Source organism: Lutra lutra, chromosome 3, assembly GCF_902655055.1.
Source record: "Lutra lutra chromosome 3, mLutLut1.2, whole genome shotgun sequence".
NCBI lineage: Eukaryota > Metazoa > Chordata > Mammalia > Carnivora > Mustelidae > Lutra > Lutra lutra.
In genome coordinates, this window is record NC_062280.1 from 139,114,758 (window position 1) to 139,136,063 (window position 21,306).

A 21,306-nucleotide genomic window follows, 5' to 3' on the forward strand; every position below is an offset into this window, starting at 1 on the left:
TCTGATGCCAAGGAAGGCCAAAACATGGACCAGACTCCAAACTGGGCAGACAGGCCTGCACTCCAACGCATGAAGGATGGAAAAGCTAGAGTATGTGTTTAGTTAACAGAAATATATACACTAGTCACTTACCTGATTGGACTGACTGATTTATAAACCAAGAATGGTGTTTTTCCTTGAAAACTTTTATTTCAAACAGCTGCTGTTGACACATATTGAACAAGTAAATGGTTCCTTCCCCTGTTAAGACAGATCTGTTTTTTATTTGTAAGTTTTCACACACACACAAAATCAAAAGACTGTCCAATAGTTCTGAGGAATGTTCCTAATATGGACATAAACATACATAGATATATTCTATACAAACTGACTCTGAGGAAAGTTTATAGCTATTATATACAGATGCTTGTTTCTCAGCTCTATAATCCTCACTGAACTTAAACCAATAAATTAAAAAAAAAAACAACACAATCATTCATCTTAACTGCTACAAAGCCTCTCACTGACTCCTCCATTAGATCACAAGGGGAAACCAGTTCTTAAACTACCCAAGCCTGACGCTTCCGCCAGATGAACTGAGCTGGCATGTGGGTCCTGTCACCAGAGGGCCCAAGATAGACCCCGAGGGCCAGCACTAAGTGAGAAAGGCAAGGGCCCTTTGATGCATGAAATTTTTTTCTAAACACAGCACTATCAAGGACCCTGAGTTTGAATCTATGTGGACCACATGCTGGGGGTGTGCCTTTGAGGAAGTGTGCAAACCTTTTGGTGCCTCTGTTTCCGCATCTGTAAAATGGAAGCAATAGGGAACCTACTTCACAGGGTTTTGTAAGGATTAGAAAGGCAGAACACATGTAAAGTTCCTAAAATAGTAAATGTTCAGCACATGTTAGCCTTTATTTTTCCACAGTCAATGCAGTAAATGCGAACATTTGTTCCTCTGTTGTTTATGGACATTTAGATAAAACAGAAATTTTACAAGAAGCCTGATTTTTTTGTATACCTTTACTTTCATTAAATGCTTTACAACCTTTACTGCTACCTAAGACTTCTCTAGAAAAAATGTGAAAAAAAAATTAGAAGTTAAAGATAATAGGAATTTTCAATTCAAATTCAATTCCATCTTGAGGAAAAGGAAACTGGAAGAAGCCAGGACTTTTTGCCTTTTTTGTGGCTTCTATTTATGTCTTTCCATCAACAATGGTAACAAGGCACTACCCAATAAATTTCTCTTGCTTTTACTATTCAATATTGTACCCGCCAGCACAATGTTCTAATTTGCTAAGTATCAGATGTCTGCACAAAATCTTACAAAATTAATAACAACCCTATAACATAAACCTTGTGAAATAAATTAACAAAAAAACCCACATAGAGATAAATATCAGTATTACTATATTTTATGGTATATTTTAATATTTTTGCCTAAAAATTAGGAAACAAAATGCATTGAATATAAAGTTAAAATGAAATTAGTTGCAATAAAATATGTATCTATATACAATGCTTTTAATATAAAAAAAAATCACCTCTTTGAATGGGAACAAATATACCACCTTTTGGTTAGAACAAAATAAGGAAAGTACCACTAAAAATGAAAACACTCAAAATCTTGGCATGTCAAGTAAAAACTCTATTTTTTCTTTTTTACTCTGGCTGTTTATTTTACAACATAAAATGAATATAAGTGGACATTAATATTGGAAAACTATTTAAGAAGAATTGGCTTAAGAAAGCTAGAGAAAAACAGTCTGTTTTCAGAGAGAAGCCAAACACACCACTTTCTGTCTTGTATGTATTTCTGATGAGTGAATAGTTCTATGGATTTAAATTAGGAGAAGAAATAAACAAAATTTAGGCCAAGCTTGCTGTTGTCACCCAGCAATGCCAACTTACTTTTAAAACCTATTAAGGAAGAACAAACGTACAAAGGTAAATAAGTATATACACTTTTTATGAGCAATGTTTAAAAAATATTAGAGTTACTATAATCGGAAGAGAAGGGGGGAAGAAAGCTTACCTGAACACGGGTTAACCAATTTTACAAATATAAGCCCACTTTTCATCTTCTTTGAAGCATCTTTTAAATATTCTGAAAAGAAATAATGAATCTGTTAAATTAAAAGACATTTGCTTTCTTGCTCACCTTATTCTCTCTCTCTCTCTTTTTTCCTTCTGTTTGAATGATTTTTCTTTGTAAACTCTCTAACTCCAATTTGGTTGTACCCTCTGTGTCATACTTAAAAAGGCCCTTTCTCCCTCAAGCCTATATGAATCACTTACATTTTCTCTCAACAACGTTGTTATCTTTAATCTATCTGAAATATAGCTGGGTTTAAGGTATGGAGAGGAGATCCAACTTTTCTTTTTTTCAATGAATTGTCCGGTTGTACCAACGTTATCTTCTGAATAACGCATGCCTGAAATAGTTCCTTTATGCTAAATGTTTAAATTACATTTATAAGTCTGCCGATGGAAATTCTATTTTGGTCTACTAATCTGTGTCAATATTAGCATTACTACTTCAATATTTTGATTATTATAGCTTTAAAATACATTTTAATATCTACTGAAGTAAGTTCTCTCATTACGTTTCCTCTACAATATTTTACTGTCAAAGTTTTAATGGTGTAGATCAAAACACAAAGACCATGACCATTTGATTTATAACATCTTCCATACATTTTGAGTGCACATTCATACAACGCATTTGGTGACTCTCTCTCTCCAAAAGGAACAAAGGGGTCTCATAATCCAGCAGATCAACAACCTACCAAAGCGTAAATCAGAGAGCTTTGGGGTAAGCAGTGGCACTTCATTGTTTTTATTTTCTGTGCCCCCCCACTTCACCCCACTTCAGATCTTCATAAACTTGAATACAGCAAGCCTGATTAGAAATCAGCTTACACATAAATGGTTAAAATACAACTTTCTTCTTCAAATAAGAGGAATATTAAATAAGCAAAAGAAAAAATAAAACCCAATTTTGAGATTTCCAATCGCAACTAAATGGAATACCAAGAACTTTATTTACCCTCCCACCTAAAACCATCAATGAGAACAACAACAACAACAACAACAAAACATAGGAAACTATTATGTTCACGACATGGGGCATTGAGCCGTACAGGATAGTGATCCCTGAGAGATGGGCGACAATTAAGGTGACCGCTAAAAATGCCCCTGCGTATTGCCGTGAGGAGTTTCCACCTGCCCAGGGGGAGGCTGGCAGACACCCTGCATTGACAAGGTGGGGCTTCAGGTTCACTGGGTGGCGCACAGGAAAGGAGAGGGGTACAAAGAAAGAAAACCCTAGAGCTGTGCAGAGGACACTGCCTGAGTATCCAACCGAGAACTGATCGGTACATGCAGGTGATGAAACTATCTGAGGGCTAGGAGATGAGAGGGGAGAGTACCTCACATTCATGCAGGGCTCGGAACTCCAGACAGACGGGGAAGCCTCTTGATTCCAAGGACATTAAAGGGTCTTGCCTCAGCAGCAGGGAACAAAGAACCCTAGCCTGAATGCTGCTGTGGTACCAAGAAACTAATTTTATTTAAAAAGCAAGACCTAAAAAAAAAAAAAAAAAAAGCAAGACCGAGGGGCACCTGGGTGGCTCAGTGGGTTAAAGCCTCTACCTTCGGCTCAGGTCATGATCCCAGAGTCCTGGGGTCGAGCCCCACATCAGGCTCTCTGCCCAGCGGGGAGCCTGCTTCTTCCTGTCTCTCTGCCTGCCTCTCTGCCTACCTGTAATCTCTGCCTGTCAAATAAATAAATAAAATCTTAAAAAAAAAAAAAAGCAAGACCTAAAAGGATCAAACTGTTTCTGAGTACCTTCACTGGGCCCCAGAATGAAGCTCAAGATTATTTAATAGGAATACAAAAATATTCCTTGGCCAAAAAGGTAAAATTCACAATGACTGGCATCTAAGCAAATACTACTGGGTATTCAAAGAAGCAGAAAAATATGGCCCGAAATGAGAAAAATGAAGAACCCAATTATTGAGAGAGGGGTCCTGATATTAGATACAGATGTTCAAATGAACAGGCAGGAGCGTAAGGACAGTATTCCTTATGCACAAAAAATTAAGTAGAGACACATAAGTTTTCTCAAAAGACCCAAGTTGAAATGAAAAACACACTAGATGGGATTAATGGCGGAAGAAAAGATTAATGAACTGAAGACATAGCAATAGAAACTATGTGAAATGAAAACACAGAGAAAAAAGAATGAAAAATAAATAGACATTAGTGAACTGTGGGACAACTTCAAGCATCCTAATACATGTGTCTGAAAGAGAGGATGTGGGAACGGAAAAAATATTTCAAGAAATTATAGCCAAATATTTTCAAATCTGATGAAAACAATAAACCTACACGTCCAAGAAGTTCAATAAAGCCAAAACACAGGAAATAGGAATAAACTATATATCACGATCAATACTTCAAAGCCAGTAATAAAGAGACAGATCTTAAAAGCAGACAGAGTTAAAGAAGACATACTATGTACAGAGGAACAAAACTAAGAATCACAGCAAGTTTCTTCATTGGAAACAATGCAAGCCAGAAGACATCTGTAAAGTCCTGAAAGAAAACATGATGATCCCAGAGAAATTACCCTTGAAAAAATAAAGGTGATAAATAGACTTTTTCAGACATGCAGGAGTTGAGAGCAATAACCACCAACAGACCCACACTACCAGGAATGCTAAAGAAAGTCCTGGCAGAAGGAGTAGGCTACCAGAGGAAAATAAGAATTTAAACAAAGAAATGAGAAGCACTGGTAATGGTGACTACAGGGGTAAATCAATAACAATTTTTTTCCTATTAATTAAATCTCTTTAAAGATTACTGACTAAACAAAAATAACAAGTTAGTGTGGGGTTTACGACATACATATAAATAAAATACATGAGAAGATAGCATGAAGGCCAGGACAGGGGAAAGGAAAGCATACTACTCTATGTTTCATCCCACTGTGTGAGTTTCTTCTGCCATCTGTGGAATGCGTGACATCACCTGAAGGTAAATGGGATCAATATACGTGTGCAATAAACCCCAAAGTGGCCACAAAATTAAGAAAAAAATGCTGTCACTAATAAGACAATATAGGAGATGAAATAGAACCATAAAAAAAAATTCAATCCAAAAAGAAAAAGGCAGAAGGGGAATGAAAGAAGTTAAAAAGGACAGAAGAGACAAACAGAAAACAAACAGCAAAATGACAGACTCAAACCTAACCCTATTAATAATCACACACAACGTAAATGTCTGTACACCCTAATTCAAAGGCAGAAATTTTCAGATTGGTTAAAAAAGTAAGGTAATCCTCTATGCTGCATACAGAAACACTCGAAAGCTGCAAGCTGATTAAAAGGAAGAAGATACGCTTTTCATGCTAACACTAATTAAAAGAAAGTTGGAATGGCTCTGTTAATTACAGACTTAGAACATTACCAGTAATAAAGAAGGTCATCCCACTGACTGACTGCACTTAGCATCAAAGCCTCTAGCTCCATCCATGTTGCTGCAAATGGCGATTTCATTTCTTTTTTATGGTGTATTCACACACCACCTCTTCTATATCCATTCAGCTATTGATGGACACATGGGTTGCTTCCCTATCTTGGCTATTGTAAATGATGCTGCAGTAAACATAGGAGTGCACATATCTTTTCAAGTTAGTGTTTTCACTTCTTTGAGTAATTGAGGAGCTCCATTCTGTTCCATACAATTTCACTCCTATTTGGAATTTAAGAAACAAAACATACGAATAAAGAAAAAAAGAAACAAACAGTAAAACAGACTCTTGACTGTAGAGGACTGGTGGTTCCCAGAGGGGAAGGTGGGGGGAGGGGGAGATGGGTGAAACAGGTAAAAGGGATCAAGAGTGCCCTCATCGTGATGAGCACTGAGTGGTGGACTGTGGAATCACTGTATCATACACCTGAAATTAATATATGAATGTTACTTTTACAGGAATTAAATAAGTAAATTTTTTTTAAAAGGATGTGATTTCCTAATGATGAAAGGATCAAGAGGAAATCATTCTAAATGTTTAAGCTCACAGACACAGAGCTTCAGGATGCATAGATGAAAGCTCATAGAACCCTGTGCCCCAACTCCAACCCCTGGCAACTGCTAATCTGTTCTCCATCTCTACAGTTTCGAGATTTTGAGAATGTTATAGAAATGGACACATACAGATTTAATTTTAAGAGCCTTTTAAGACTTTCCTTCCTGCAACTTATAAAAATGTGAAGGATAAAGTTTAGCACTGTTAAAAACTTTTCCACAAAACTAAAACAGGTTGTGGTTTTCCCTCCTTCGCCCTGCTGTTTCTCACTATTTCAGCTTCACTGTCTCTTATGTCAAGGCATGGAAAAAGCGACCTCTCTCCTTCAGCAATACACCTGTGATTTTACTTCAGTACTATAGTAAACCTTTCAACTTGAACTTGGTGAATCATTATTGATTTTTTTTTGTTTCCTTTTTTTCAATAGAAAGTTCTAGTTCTAGCGATTCTCGCCAGCTCTCCTTCAGCCTTCCCATTCTTCCAGCCCTTAAAATGATTAAAATTTATAAATACTAAAAGTCTAAAATATATATTCATAACAACTACACAAGGGAAGCAGTGTTTCCATTTTTCTCAGGAAGAGCACTAAATCCAGAGGATTAACTATAGCCTAAAATGTCAAACTGTAAACTTTGGAATTACTAAGTACAAATAAATATTGACATTAATGTGTTCTGCTGCAAATGCCAGGGTTCTCTGAAATACACTTTGAGATGTATTAGTGTAGATAATGCTGAAATGTCTACGTAGTATGGGAAGAAAGACATCTTTTCTCAGTTATGCCAATAAAATAACCTGCAGTTGTATTGAATATTTCAACACAGAATTCCAAGCGAGATGCTATTCTCAGGTTGTTTTACCTCTTTAACAGAATGAATTTTAAAACTAATCTCTCCCGCCTACTTCACTCATTCAGTTTTTAAATATTGATTAGCAAAGCAGACCTGGCCTGTTCCCTTGAGGAACTTTTGGATGTTCCCTGGAAGAAACAGATACTGAGTCAAACAATCATACAAAGGTAGACTCCAAATGTAACAGCTACTAAGAAGAAGAAATACATGGAATTTGAGACCTTAAGATAGAGGACACAACAAAGAGTAGGTCTGAGAAGGCTTCCTGTGCCTCACGTTAAGTTCTTCGCTGTGATGGCTAAGAAGTCAAGGGAATTATGCTTTCACTTCACCAGGGAAATCTTCAGGAGGCTCCTGGACCAAACTCAAGCCACAGAAGGGTTTTGTTTGATGTGCACATTTGAAAAAATTTGAATTTAGGTGCCAATATTTGGAAATCGGGTGATTTTACATAAAGGGTGCACTTCAAATATGTGCTCCCTAGATATGAAAAAAAAAATCACTAGGCAAAGATTTTGCCTTGTACAATCAAACCTGGCAACAACAAACTAACTTTGTCCAACTCCAGCTCCCACTTCCTAGTTCCCCTCAGTCCTCTGTCCCATCTTGTATGCTCATCGCATGGTCGGGGGATCAGATGCCATGTATGATCTCACTAAACAACGTTTTTGTCTGCTAGAAGCTATGGACCCACAGCACCAAGTATGGTGTGAATAAAGAACCATTCACTAATAAACACCACCCTCTTACTGAATCTTTTGTTTTCAAATTACCAATCTTTATTTTATTTTATTACCAATTTTCTGTTCCCAGTACTATCCTAGGCACTAAGGATACAGCTGTGAATAAAACAAAGCCCCCTGCTCTCACAGCAAGACTGCATTCATAAGGGCTCTTTATCTTTCCCACCCCCACCCCTCACCCCCATCTTCTTCTCCAGTCCACTTAGTCAGTCTCCAAGCTCCACCCTCCATGCTCCACCCTCCCCTCTCAATCAACCAGACTTAGGTTTAGGTTATTTAGGTTGAGACCTTTCTCCTTGAGGCATCTGCAACTACATATTTTGCTCTGAACACTGACTTACTTGCATCCTTTATGTTTTTTATATATTTTGTGTCATTTTCACTCATTGCATTCACTTTGATCCATTGGTTATTTTAAGAGTGTGTCATTTAATTTCCACATTTGTGAATTCCCCAAATTTCCTTCTGTTATTGCTTTCTATTTTCATTTCAGTGTTTTTGGAGAGCATATATTGTATAACTTCAATCCTTTTAAATGTAGTGAGGTTTGTTATGGCTTGTGATTTTTTTTCTAGAGAATGTTTCATGTTCACTTAGGGAGAGTATGTATCTCATTGTTGAGCGGAGTGTTCTAAGATGTCTCTTAAGTCTAGTCATTGTATAGTGCTGCTCAAGTCTTCTGTTTCCTTGATGATCTTCCTCTTAGTTGTTTTAGCCAATTGGAAAAGGGTTATTTAAATCTCCTCCTACTATTATTAAATTGCGTATATTTACCTTCAATTCTGTCAGGTTTTGGTTCATGTGTTTTGGTGGCTCTATCATTAGGTGTATATATGATTATTGTATCTTCCTAACATACTAACACTGTTATCATTAAAAAATATCCCTTTTTGTGTCCAGCAACAATTTTTGTCTTAAAGTCTATTTTATATGATATTAGTATAGCCACTCCAACTCTCCTTTGGTTACTGTTTGCATGGTATATCTTTTCTATCTGTTTATTTTCAACCTATTTGTGTCTTTTAATTTAAAGTGTGCATCTTTTAAATAACATACAGGTGGGTCATGCCCCTCCACATACACACACACACACATTGTGCCAATCTCTGCCTTTAATAGGAAAGTTTAATGCATTTACCTTTAATGTGATTACAGATAGGTAGGATTTACATCTGCCACTTAACTTTATTTTCTATATGCCATATGATTTGTTCCTCTATTACTGCCTTCTATCATGTTTAATAGATTTTTTCTAGTGCATTGTTTTCATTCTCTTTTCAATTCTTTTACTATATTTTGGGGGAGTTATTTTCTCAGTCATTGTCTTGAGAATTATACTTAGTAACTTAACTTACAATAATGTAGTTCAGATTAATATTAACTTGAAAACTTCAATTGTAACCAGAAACTTTCCTGCAATACATTCCTTTTCCTCCCCCTCTTTTGTGCTAGTATTCTGTGCCATATACATACATATATACACAGGCATATATAACATGCACACAAATTATATCTTTATATAAGCCCATTAACCATTTTATATCTTTTGCCTTATGAAGTTGTATTTTTAAAAAAATTTTTAAAGACATGATTTATTTTAGAGAGAGAGAGAGAGAGCGAGAGCATGAATGGGAGGGGCAGAAGGAAGGGGAGAGAATCTTAAGCAGACTCCAGACCGAGCCCAAAACTTGACACAGGACTTGATCTCACAACAATGAGATTATGACCTGAGCCAAAACCAAGAGTCCGACACTCAACTGACTGTCACCCAGGTGCCCCTGAAGTTGTATTTTAAATCAGATAGAAAAGAGTCACAAACAAAAATACCACTGTACTCTCTTTTATAGTTCGCTATGTATTATCTTTACCAGTGCTCTGAATATCTTGTGTGGATTCAAGTTACCATCTAGTTTCTTTTCCTTTCAATCTGAAGGACTCCCTTCATGATTTTTGAGGGTCAAGTTTGCTAGTGATGAATTCCCTCAGTTCTTCTGTATCTGAGAATGCCTTAGTTTCTCCCTCAGGAAAGGGAGAAGCAGACTCCCCCTGAGCAGGGAGCCCAATGCTGGGCTCAATCCTGGGACTCCAGGATCATGACCTGAACCAAAGGCAGATGCTTAACCGACTGAGCCACCCAAGCGCCCCTCTCCCTCAGTTTTGAAAGATAGTTTTGCCAGATATAGAATTCTTGGTTCAGTATCTTTTTCTTTTAGTATCTTGAACATGCCCTCCAATTAACTTCTGGCCTCTATGATTTCTAATGAGAAGTCAGCAGTTTATTTTATTGAGGATCTCTGTACTTGATAAGTCATATTCTCTTGCTACTTTCAAGATTCTCTCTTTGTCTCTATCATTTGACAGTCTGACTATGTGTGTATAGGTATGGATCTCTTTCAGTTTATCTTACTTGGAGTTTATTGAGGTTCTTGAATATGTAATGTTTTTCATCAAATTTGGGAGGTGTTTGTCCAATCTTCAAATATTCTTTTTGCTCCTTTTTCTCTCTCTTCTCCTTCTGGACCTCCTCCATACATATGTTGGTGTGCTTGGTGGTGTACCAGAGGTATATGAGATTATGTTCTATTTTCTTACTGCTTTTTTTCTTTCTGTTCCTCAGGCCAGCTAATCTTAATTGACCTGTCTTCAAGTTTGCTGTTTCTCTTCTCTGCCAGTCCAAATATGCTATTGAGCCTATTAATGAATTTTTCATTTCAATTATTGTACTTTTCAACTCCAGAATTTATATATTCTTTATAAATTTCTATTTCTCTTTATTGATATAGTCTATTTTGTAAGGTTTCATTATCATACTTCCCATTAATTTTTAAGACATATTTTGCTTTAGTTCTTTAAATATATTTTTAATAGATGATTAAAATTTTTGCAGAGTAAGTCCAACAACTTTGCCCCCTCAGGGACAGGTTTTATTTACTACTTGTTTTCTCCTGTGTATAAACCTACCTTCCTTTTTCTTCAGGTGTCCCACACCTTTAAAAAAAAAAAACACAAAAAACTAGACATATTAGAAATATAATTAATGTGACAATTCTGGAAATCAGACTCCCCTACCCCAACTCTTCCTGGACTAATCCTAAAAAGTCTGTATTCTCTGTAACCACTGATGCCTCAGTTAGTTTACTGGATAGCTAATGATTAGCCTGAGATTTCTTAAATGTTTTGAACAAATCAGCCTCCCAACATTTGCTGAGGAATTCTGCATGTGTTTTGGGATACGCCTGCAACACTCGAGTAATTTAAACTTCTGCCTTAGCTTTTATTAACTGCTTGCCTAGGACCTCAAAATCAGTCAAGAGGCGAGAGATTAGGGCCTTGTCAGGTCTTTCCTGGGCATACACACAGTCCTGAATATGTGCTCAGTCTTTTAATTTCCTAGGACTATGTCAGAGCTTCTAAAAGTCCCTTAGGGAGATACCTTATCCTCATGTCTCACTTTTTAAGTTTCTGACCAGGTCCTTATTTGCCCAACTGCTATTGCCCCCTCAGCAGCTGATCTATTAAACAATTGCCACTGATCATTTTTGACAAATGCCCTGAGGACAAGATATTTCCTGCAGAGCAAGTTCTAAGTTCCAAGCAAGCTTTTCCAGGGAACTGCAAGACAGGTCAAACAGGGACAATGCTCTGGGAATGGGACTTCTTAAGAAACTCCAAATGAGGCCTGTCCAGCCCAATGGTTGCAATGCAGCTGGTTTTTACAAGCACCATGTTTGCAAGACTGCGATTTTTCAAGGTTACTGTAGACCTGAAGAGAGGGATATGTGAGCAGTTCAAGTTACAATGCCACAAAGACTGCTTAATGAGATTCAGCAGTTTTTCCTGAATAAACACTTCTCAGATTGTTGGAAGACTTTGGCTAATTTCAAGAGTTTTGAAAAGGTTGATTTTGGCCATCTTTGCCAATGTTTTCATTGCTTTTATGGAGGATTTACCCCCACTGGATTTTGATGGCTTAGCATAAGTAAAGAACTCATATTGCTATAAGACTTCTGATAAATTCTATACCTGGCCTTAGGCACACAAAATTACTTGTGACTATAAATTAAAGGCTCTATGAAAGTTAAGGGTTTTTGCAGTTGTTGTTGTGTTTTGTTTTGTTTTGTTTTTTTAATTTTCATTTAAATCTGGAAAATCCTGTATCATCCCATGGATCAGTTTCTCATCCAAAGGCTTAGAAGCTCCATCTTTTTTCTAACTTTTACCTACATCTAGCATAGCTAAAGGATAGCTAAATTAATTAAGGAAGAAAAAAAATCTGTTTTTAGAATAATGGGAAGGAATCTGAAGAGTAAGAGAGTGGGAGTGTGGTGAAGGCTTCTCCTCTATTAACCTAGTTTTAGTTGAGGCCTATTTCTTGATAATGTCTGCATAGAAAGAGCACAAGATCTGGAGACAGAGAGGTCCATAATCTCTAGATAGCTCCCCTTCTTCTCAGCAGTATGAGCTTGGGCATGATACTCAGACTCTGTTGCCTCAGTTGCCTCATTTATAAAATGTGCATAATAATAATTATTTTATAGGTTTTTCTTATGCTTAAATATATGTGAAAGTGCCTAGAATAGGTAATAAGCACTCAGTTGAAAACCAGTTTTCTTTGTCTCAATAATATGGAAACATTAAGAATATGTAGGGAATAATAAGATCAAAGTATAAAAGCTGACGGAATTCTAAGCACAAAATTATCTAATGACCTAACAATTAGCTTTCCAAGAAGCGATTACATTAGGACCAGGATATATTTTTTTTAAAACCCCAAATATAATGCATTTTACATGTGAAAATTAAGATTGTAAATAGTAAAATACCCAGTTTTTGGCATATGTGACATGCTCAACAAATGTTACACGAATGTGTTCTTTGATTTTAGAAAAAGCTCAGTAAGAAATGGTAAAACAAGTTTTGATACTTAACAAGCTAAACTTCATTTATCTAGAAAATTGACTTCTATGAAACACCTTCTAAAACTATGCTGAATAAAGTAAGACTTCAAATTATATATATTTTTAAGAGTAGGCTTTACATTTTCTTTCTTTCTTTTCTTTCTTCTTCTTCTTTTTTTTTTTCTTTAACTGTTTTCTCTTACAGAAGAGAAGACATAAGCCATGCTGGCCAAAAGAGTGTTTTCACAAAAATAAAAGAATTCAGACAAATCAGAAGCAGGTACTCAGTCTTTTCAGTCATTTCAGACTCAGAAATATCTTAAACTTCCCAACAGTCTCTAGCCCTGCCAGTCTAGCTTCTTAGGCCTAACCAATTCCATAGCAGTTTTCTCGTGGTCTTTGTGTTTTCTATAAAAGTCCAATTTTATGTCCCACTGGTCACCATTAACTCTAGCAGCAAATCTTCCATCTGTTTACCATCCTGATCTAAGTACCTCAACAGAAAGGAAAGTCTGATTGCTTCTTTCCTGACATTTGAACTTTAAAGAAAACATACCAGCGATAAAGAGACAACTGTGTCCAATGAATGTAAAACAACGAATAGTGGCTAATATGTACTGGGCATTTACTACACACTGGGCAATATCCTTGATATAAGTTACATAATATTATCCTTATAATAGCTCTATGAAGTAGGCACTATTTGGGATTCCCACTTTTTTGCGTGAGAAAGTTTCCCAAAGTTAAGAAACCAGGTCGCAGAGCTATTTCACTGTACGTAGAGCCAAGAATAAACTCGGGCAACCAACAGTTTAAACTATGATACTTCAGAGAAACTCTTACTCTCCCATCTCATCCGTCTCAACTCGAAAAACAGAAGCTGCAGCTCTGAAGCGCAAGAACTAGCTCGTACAACTGTTCTCTCACAACACAGATGTCCCAGACTCCTCTGTCTCCTCTTGTTGTGGCAGTCAGCTGCCCCCACTTTAGTGCGGCCAGAATCCCACACTGCCAGGGTTGCATGCAGCAGAAGGAAAACGGGAAAGGGAGAAAGAGAAAAGGATTGGATCAAAAGAGACATAAATAAAGGATGAGAGAAATCTGTTGAGGGACACAAGAAACCTCAAGTGATAACCAGATAGAGTCAAGCCTGACCAAATGTGAGAAAGGGAAACTGATCTTCCTGTTAGAGAATGCAATATCCCATACATAGCCACATACACCCCCGAGATTTCTGCGATAACCTGAGTACACAGCGTGGATCAAGGCATGGACTTAACCATTCTGTAACACCAGCAAGTTAGTCAGGAGCTCTTGTAGAAGGCAAAAGAGAACATTATTTTTCATCTTCAGACTACATGGTATGGGTTGTACAGCTGATATGAAGTTAGTTATCAACCAGTGTTTAAACTTGGCAGGTCTTTCTTATCCCTCTCTTGGTTAAGACAAGTTTCTCCGTATCGTTTAAAGTTCAAAGACAAACTGGAGGGAAAGTCACCTTTTTGCCAAGTGTTCTTATGACTTGGAAGCAATGGACATTTGTTCATGGCCCTGTCTGATTTCTGGCACACAGCAGATAAGCTCTGAGAAATATACACCCACTGTTACATGGAAAAGAAAGAACAGACATCAAAGCATCACTTACTTTATTTTTAGATACCGTATCAAGGGTATTCCATTTTCTTAAGAAGGTCCAATAGGGGGAAAAAAAAAAAGATGAGAACATCACTCTCATGCTCATGCAATACAGTGATCTAAATAGGTTCCAGTTCATTTTCTGTAGTCATCGGCCATTAGAACACATCCAAGCCCCTTGGTTCTGTCTGTTCCATTGCCAGGGAGAGCTCCTTGGAAACACTTGGTTAGGACACAAATACAATGCATGCAAGACAAGTCAGAATAATTTTCAAGTCACTTGCTACTTCCAGGAATGCTAATTTCAGCATTAACTCTATGTCTTCCCTTCCCAAGATGTTACCACTGCCATCAAAGAGATCTGGGTCATGTTCCTGGCTTTGAAGCTTTCAGCTTCCTTGAACACTACAGGAGGCAAACCAAGAAAGCTAGAGAGAGGCATGCACCAGAGAAATAATTTTCAAATTATGGGTTCCTCTAAGAGTATCTTTTTAATTTGAAGCTTTGAAGAAAGAAGAAAAAATAAAAAAATGAAAATTGGCCTTCACCAAAACCAGAGAAGATTAAATCTCCATTTTCTTGGGGCTGCCCCTACCCATAGCCATGTTTTTGGGATTGGTCTCCATGCTAAAGAAGAAACTGATGAAAAAAATTTAGGTGTGCAGTCAATTCAGAGCCACAGAGACTGACAATACATCAAGATGGAGCTCTCAAAATATCTAGGAAGCAGGAAAATTCTGGAGGGGTTAAAAGGACAGACCTGACTGGGATGTCCAACCATAACCAGGCTGGCTCCAGAATAGGAGGTGTGCTTGGTCCCTGGTCATCAACCTGATAAGAGAGGGAACCCCAGCCCTTTCTGATCCTCCCAGCTCTCCCACCCTGGTGAGGTAGCACCATTCAGTCAACAGAGTGGTCTCTGGTACATGGCAGTGGTCCCAGAGGACCGGGGAGAGCCTGGAATCTTAGCCATTTCATTCCTGTTGAGTGTTGGTCAGATGATCTGACTTCTCGGAGTCTTGTAAAATGGTGATAATAAAGCTTGCCTTGACTACTTCCCAAGGCCATGAAGACAGTCAGCTATAGTAACATACATTGAAGTGTAGTGTGAAGGTATAGGGGCTAGAAGATACAGACCCTAGAAGATGGACTTCCTAAAAATTATATAAACCCTGGGTAAAAGAAGGAGCTGCCCCACCTGTCTGCCACCCAGTCATAGAGACCACTAGTACCTGAGAAGCTGCGCAGGCTCGGCTGAGACAAGCCCTGCACACTGGTGAGTGCGGGCCGCGGGTGGCTTTGTGCTGCTGAGCCTCGCCTTTCCTTCTTCTGGAGAAGCGCTCCTTACCCTCAGGTACCCCTCCGTCCTCCCAGTCCCACCTGGTGCTGTAGTGGAGCTGGCTCTCAAGGCTACAGCTAATAGAGGGTGAGGCTTGGCTTGCATGAGAGCTCAGAGAGGCGAGTCAGAAGGCTGTCTTGAAACTAGAAACAAGAGAAGAGGAAGTGAACTCTCAAGAGAGGCAGACACTCTGGACCTCCTGGTGCTGCGAGGCGTGTTTCCGATGTTCTCAGACTCTCCGCCCTGCCCCTGCCACCAAGCTGGCCCTTCCTAGGAAGAGATGACCCAGCTAGGAAACTCCTAAAGGAGTACAGGCCAGGTTTTGTAACACAAGTTGGACAGACTAACTCTATGTGAAGCAAACAGTAATTTCCATACCAAGGCAGACTGACTCATGGTCCGTTCAAACTGTCATATTATTTATGGCAAGCGCCCCAATGGATGTTTGCAGGAGGTCATGGTTGTCCTAAAAAATCAGCCTCGAATGGCTTTTAAGCAATCCCAGCATGCCATTGTGTCCGCTAGGGTTCGGTGAATTTATGCTCACCTTCTGGCATCCATTTGTATTTTCAGTCTTTACCCACTCTTAAAGATAATCCATCCAAAATATGTACGCTGTGAAGTAGTACTTATTTGGTGTATTTGTTACAATAGAAATAAACTTGCATGTAGAAAGAGTAAATAGTGAAATACGGGTAAAAATAGAAAAATGAAAAAAAAATTAGGAACACTGACTTCATACTGGGATACACACAGGATAAAAAGACTGGAAAAGAAATATTTCCAAAATTGGTATTTCCCAGTGGCAAGATGATAGATAATTTTCTTCTTTATGATTTTGTGTCTTACTAAAGGGTATACATTACTATTCTAATAAAAGAAGTTACTGGGAGCCTGGGTGGCTCATTTGGTTAAGCAACTGCCTTTGGTTTGGGTCATGATCCTGGAGACGCAGGATCGAGTCCTGCTTCGAGCTTCCTACTCAGCGGGCAGTCTGCTTCTCCCTCTGACCCCCCCCCCCCCTCATTCTCTCTCTCTCTCAAATAAATAAATAAATAAATAAAATCTTTAAAATGAAGAAAATAAAAAGAAGTTACTAAAAAAATATTGGGAGAAAAATGTCTAAATGAAGATTTAAGATTTTTTTTTATTTGACAGAGAGAGAGAGAGAGGGGTGTCACAAGTAGGCAGAGAGAGAGAGGGGGAAGCAGGCTCCCCACCGAGCAGAGAACCCAATGCGGTGCTCGATCCCAGGACCCCAGGATCATGACCTGAGCCGAAGGCAGAGGCTTTAACCCACTGAGCCACCCAGGTGCCCCTCTAAATGAAGATTTAAGTGCTCGAAATTGAGCAACAGATACAGCAGAGCCTCACCAAATGTCTTAGGCTCCTGCAGGAAATCAGCTTTGGCTACAGACTTTGGCCAACTTGGATCCTAGTTGTTCTAGGGGCAGATAATAAAACAGTCCTCAGAACATATAGATCTGACTCTTTTGGCACACAGCCCATTCCACTTTAGCAACAGTCATACCTGGAAAGTAAAGTTACCTTTTAAAGATATTTAAAAGGCACATACAAAGGACTTCTGAAAAAAAAAAAGGCTGGAAGTCCTAAGTGGCATACTCTGCTTCCAGAGACACTGGGCAAGGATGCGCTCTGAAGCTTAAGGCCAAGGCGCCCAGCATTCAGAAGCCAATGGTGGTGACGCAGGACGTACACACCTGGATTCTCTCCAGCCACTGGCATGTACTGTGGGTTCAATACATCTTTATATGAAAATGATAGCGAACTGGGGCACCTGGGTGGCACAGTTGGTTAAGTGTCCAACTCTTGATTTCAGCTTAGGTCATGATCTCAGGGTCGTGAGTTTAAGCCCTGCTCCACACCCCCCCCCCCAAAGATAGTGAATTGAATAATCATGATGAAATGCGTAGATAAGTCGAAGAGGTACGACTAGCTTGCACACTAACAGCGGGGAGGCTCAGAAGGAAGATGTCTTGGAAGAGCCATGGGCTGACTTTAAAGGATAAGGAGGCATTTGCCAGGCAGAGAATGTGGAGAAGAGCAGCCAGAGGTCTAGGCAGACCCAAAGTCACTGGGCATTCAAAGAAAGAGACATTGTATAACCCCAATATCCCTCAGTATTTTAGTGAGTGTTACAGTGAATAAGTAGTATGAGTACATAGTGAAATAAAAGGCAGAAACAGAAAAATGAAAAAAATTTAAGAATACTGGAATTCATTTTGTGATCCATACAATAGCTTAGCTTTGTGGAAACTAAAGTCGAACTGAACCTTGAAGAAAGGCTAGAATTTGGACAGAAGTGGAAAAGGAGGACAAAGGGCAGTGTAACAAAGACTAGAGGAAAAAAATGGAATGTGAGACATTTTTCCTTTCAGTGAATGTTTATTCAATGCTTACTCTGTGCCAAGTCTGGGGCTAAGAGCTTGGGGTGCAAGGAAGAGCTTTGGAGGCTGGGACTGTGCTCCCCACTGTAAAGATGAAGAAATGGAGACTTTACAAAGAGGATGCAACTTGTCAGAGGACATGGAGCCAAGAAAAAGCACAAGCCCAGTTTTAGCTGTGTTTTATTATAACATGTTAGAAAATACTGATGAGTTGTTTGTTATCATGGTGAAAGCTTAGAGGATATGGGGGAAATCCATGCAGCTCCTTTTCTGCTATTCAAATTAAACATTACGTTTTATTTAGGTAAATACCCAGTACTAGAATTACTAGATCATATGGTAGTCCTACTTTAAATTTTTTGAGGAACCTCCATCCTGTTTTCCACAGGGGCTGCACCACCTTAAAGGCATTCCCATCAACAGTGCATGGGGGTTCCTTTTTCTTCACCTCCTCACCAACACTTATTATTTCCTCTTTTTGATTGTAGCCATTCTGTAAAGGTAAGGGGATATCTCATGGTGGTTTTGCCTTGCATTTCCCTGATGATGAGTGATGTTGAGCACCTTTTCATGTATCTTTTGGCCACCTGGATGTCTTCTCTGGAAAAGTGTCTATTCAGGTCTTCTGCCCATTTTTTTGATCAAATTATTTGAGGTTTATTTTATGTTGAGTTATATAAGTTCTTTATATATTTTGGAAATTAACCCCTTATTGGATATAATGTTTGCAAATATATTCTCCTTTCAGTAGGTTGCTTTTTTTGTTTGATGGGTTTCCTTCACTATGCAGAAGCTTTTTATTTTGAGGCAGTCAAAATTTTTTAAAAAAGCTTTTTATTTTGATGTGCTTTTGTGTCCCTTACCATAGAAGACATATCTAAAAAAATGTTGTTATGACTATCCCTATGTTTATTGCAGCATTATTTATAATAGCCAAGATATGGAATCCAAGTGTCTATCAGTAGATGAATGTACAAAGAGGAAGTTGGTATCTCAACACACATGCGCACACACACACACACACACACACACAAAACTGAATATTACTCAGCCATAAAAAGGAGAAGATTTTGCTATGGATGGACGTAAAGTGTTTTATACTAAATGAAGTAAGCCAGACAGAGAAAAATACCATGATTTCACTTATATGTGGAATATAAAAACAAAACAAAATAAACAAAAAGCAGAAACCGACCTATAAATACGGAGAACAAACTGATGGTCACCACAAGAGGGGAGGCGGGGAGAAGGGCAAAATGCGTGAAGGGGAGAGGGAGATACAGGCTTTCAGTTACAGTATGAGTAAGTCATGGGGATAAAAGGTACAGCTAGAAAGTACAGAGTCAGTGGTATTGTAATAGCCTTGCATGATGACAGATGGTAGCTACAGTTGCGGTGAGCATGACATAAGGTACAGAGTTGTTGAATTACTATGTTGTGTACCTGAAACTAAGGTAACATCATGTGTTAACTATACTCAAATGAAAAAAAAAATTTCTTACTCTTGTTTTATGAAAATTTATTTCTGCCTCAGAGGATAAATACATGAGAGTTATAAGTTCTTGTAAGTGTCCTAAATCTTTTAGAATAATTACTAGCAGGACAGCATCAGGCTCAGCTTCATCACACCAACTGACAACTGACTAAGCCCATCCCCTCCAGAATGTGCTCCGCAAGCAAAGGGAGCAGATCTAATGACCATCTAAGAAAGGTCAGTGGGGCTCCCACCAAAAACAACTTTGTAAAGACAAAACCAGCCTCAGGATTTGTGTGGGAAACACTACACATGCTCCATGCGGGGGAGTTTAGAGATTCCCACCACGCAGAAGGCCTGCAGAAGACTATCAGCAAAAGACACATCTTCCAAGAAGCTGAGCTTCACTACTCAGAGGTTGTCTACAATCAGCGCTTGAATTGTTCCCCATCCCTCACCCAGCTAAGTACAGTTTCCTCCCCTGTGAATAAGCTCTTCTGAAAGTAAGAAAACTTTCAGCTCACAGGCTGGATTTCCCAACACAAACACGCACGCACACAAACAATGCTGCCAAAGAACAAAAAAACCCACCGACATTTTTCTTCTGAGATTAACCTTGTGCCTTGTCATACAGTTATATGTACTGTATGTACCTTGTACATACAGTTATACATACTGTCTTTACGGTCACTGAAAAGTCATTTAGATCTATAGCAATTCTTCCTTTACCACATTCTTTCAACTGTTACTTTTTTCCAAATAAGAGGTTCTTCTTGTGGGCTTACAAAAAAGCTATAGGACTCTAATCGGAAATAACATTAATATAAATTGTCTCTACCCTTAAATAGGAAAATCGGTTTTGCCTTTTCAATTTGATTTCTTTTTCAATCATTTAATTAGAACATAGTTCTAAAGCCTGCATTCATACAATGCTTTCAAATCTATTTGTGTATTCTATTTGGAGAGACAAATCTGATATTATTATTTGTGAATATATGCTCTCACTCATAAAAGGCTCCTTAAGTCATCTGGGATGACTAAGGGAGGCAGACCACCTGTGATTCTTATTTCCCAAAAAGCAATCCATCCTCTAACCTCACAAAAGCAGGCACTATTCATGCTGTGGGGAAATAAATAACAAATATGATTCTCCCTCAAAATACTTTTCAACGTGTATTTTTTTGAGATAAAGGGGAATAACGTCATTGCAAAATTTGCCTACAGCTGAAGATGTGATGTGGTCTACTTTGATCTGGGGGGCTGTTTAATCAGGGGGTTGACTGAGACATGCTTTCAGACCAAGCTAACCCAGATGAATTTAGTGGTCCTGAGATCATTTCTGTCCTTCCTTTTATCCTTCACACAACATTAGGGTTTCCCAATGTTTTGACATCTCCTTGGAGCTGATGCAGTGACAAGGTTCAGCCATGCCAGCAATCCACACAATCTTGTATCCTACTAGGCTCAGTGGACCTGTTCCCAGCCCACCTCTCACATTAGGGCAGATTTCAACTTAGCAGAACTGACCAGTGTAGAAAACGTGGAGTAGAGAAAAATGTTAAAAAATATGACTTAAAAAATTTTACTTTTGGGGCAGCAAAGAGGGATAGAAACTTACACCAAATTCTAAAAAACAGAGATGTTGATGGTCTCTTACAGTAACTAAAACTGCAAATAGGGTAGTACCCACAGACCATTTTGGAGAAACATTTAAGACCATTCCAAACTACAAGAAATGTCTATCTTGCTTAAACGGGAGGCAGTTCTGTCCCCACTGGCCTATGAAAATCAAGTCCCTAAGTCGGACTACTTCACAAGTATCCCTTCCAAGTCCCAGCTTTTTTTTTCTGGGACATCCGACTTCTCTAAAGAAATTGAAAA

The 21,306-nt window shown here is 38.4% G+C and overlaps 1 protein-coding gene across 9 annotated transcripts in view; it reads right to left on the minus strand.

Moving 5' to 3' along the window:
• Window positions 1-21,306, minus strand: part of RNASEH2B (ribonuclease H2 subunit B) — a 62,177-nt gene that overhangs the window by 37,725 nt on the left and 3,146 nt on the right. For 7 of the 9 annotated variants that reach the window (XM_047723350.1, XM_047723346.1, XM_047723342.1 and 4 more), the window contains exons 2-3: window positions 2,021-2,092; window positions 133-240 (exon numbers count right to left, since the gene is read on the minus strand). In XM_047723350.1, coding sequence (XP_047579306.1) covers window positions 133-240; window positions 2,021-2,092 — 180 coding nt within the window. Of the gene's footprint in view, window positions 1-132; window positions 255-2,020; window positions 2,093-14,214; window positions 14,240-21,306 lie in introns of those variants that run through there. The other 2 variants (XM_047723344.1, XM_047723347.1) reach the window with 2 other exon arrangements.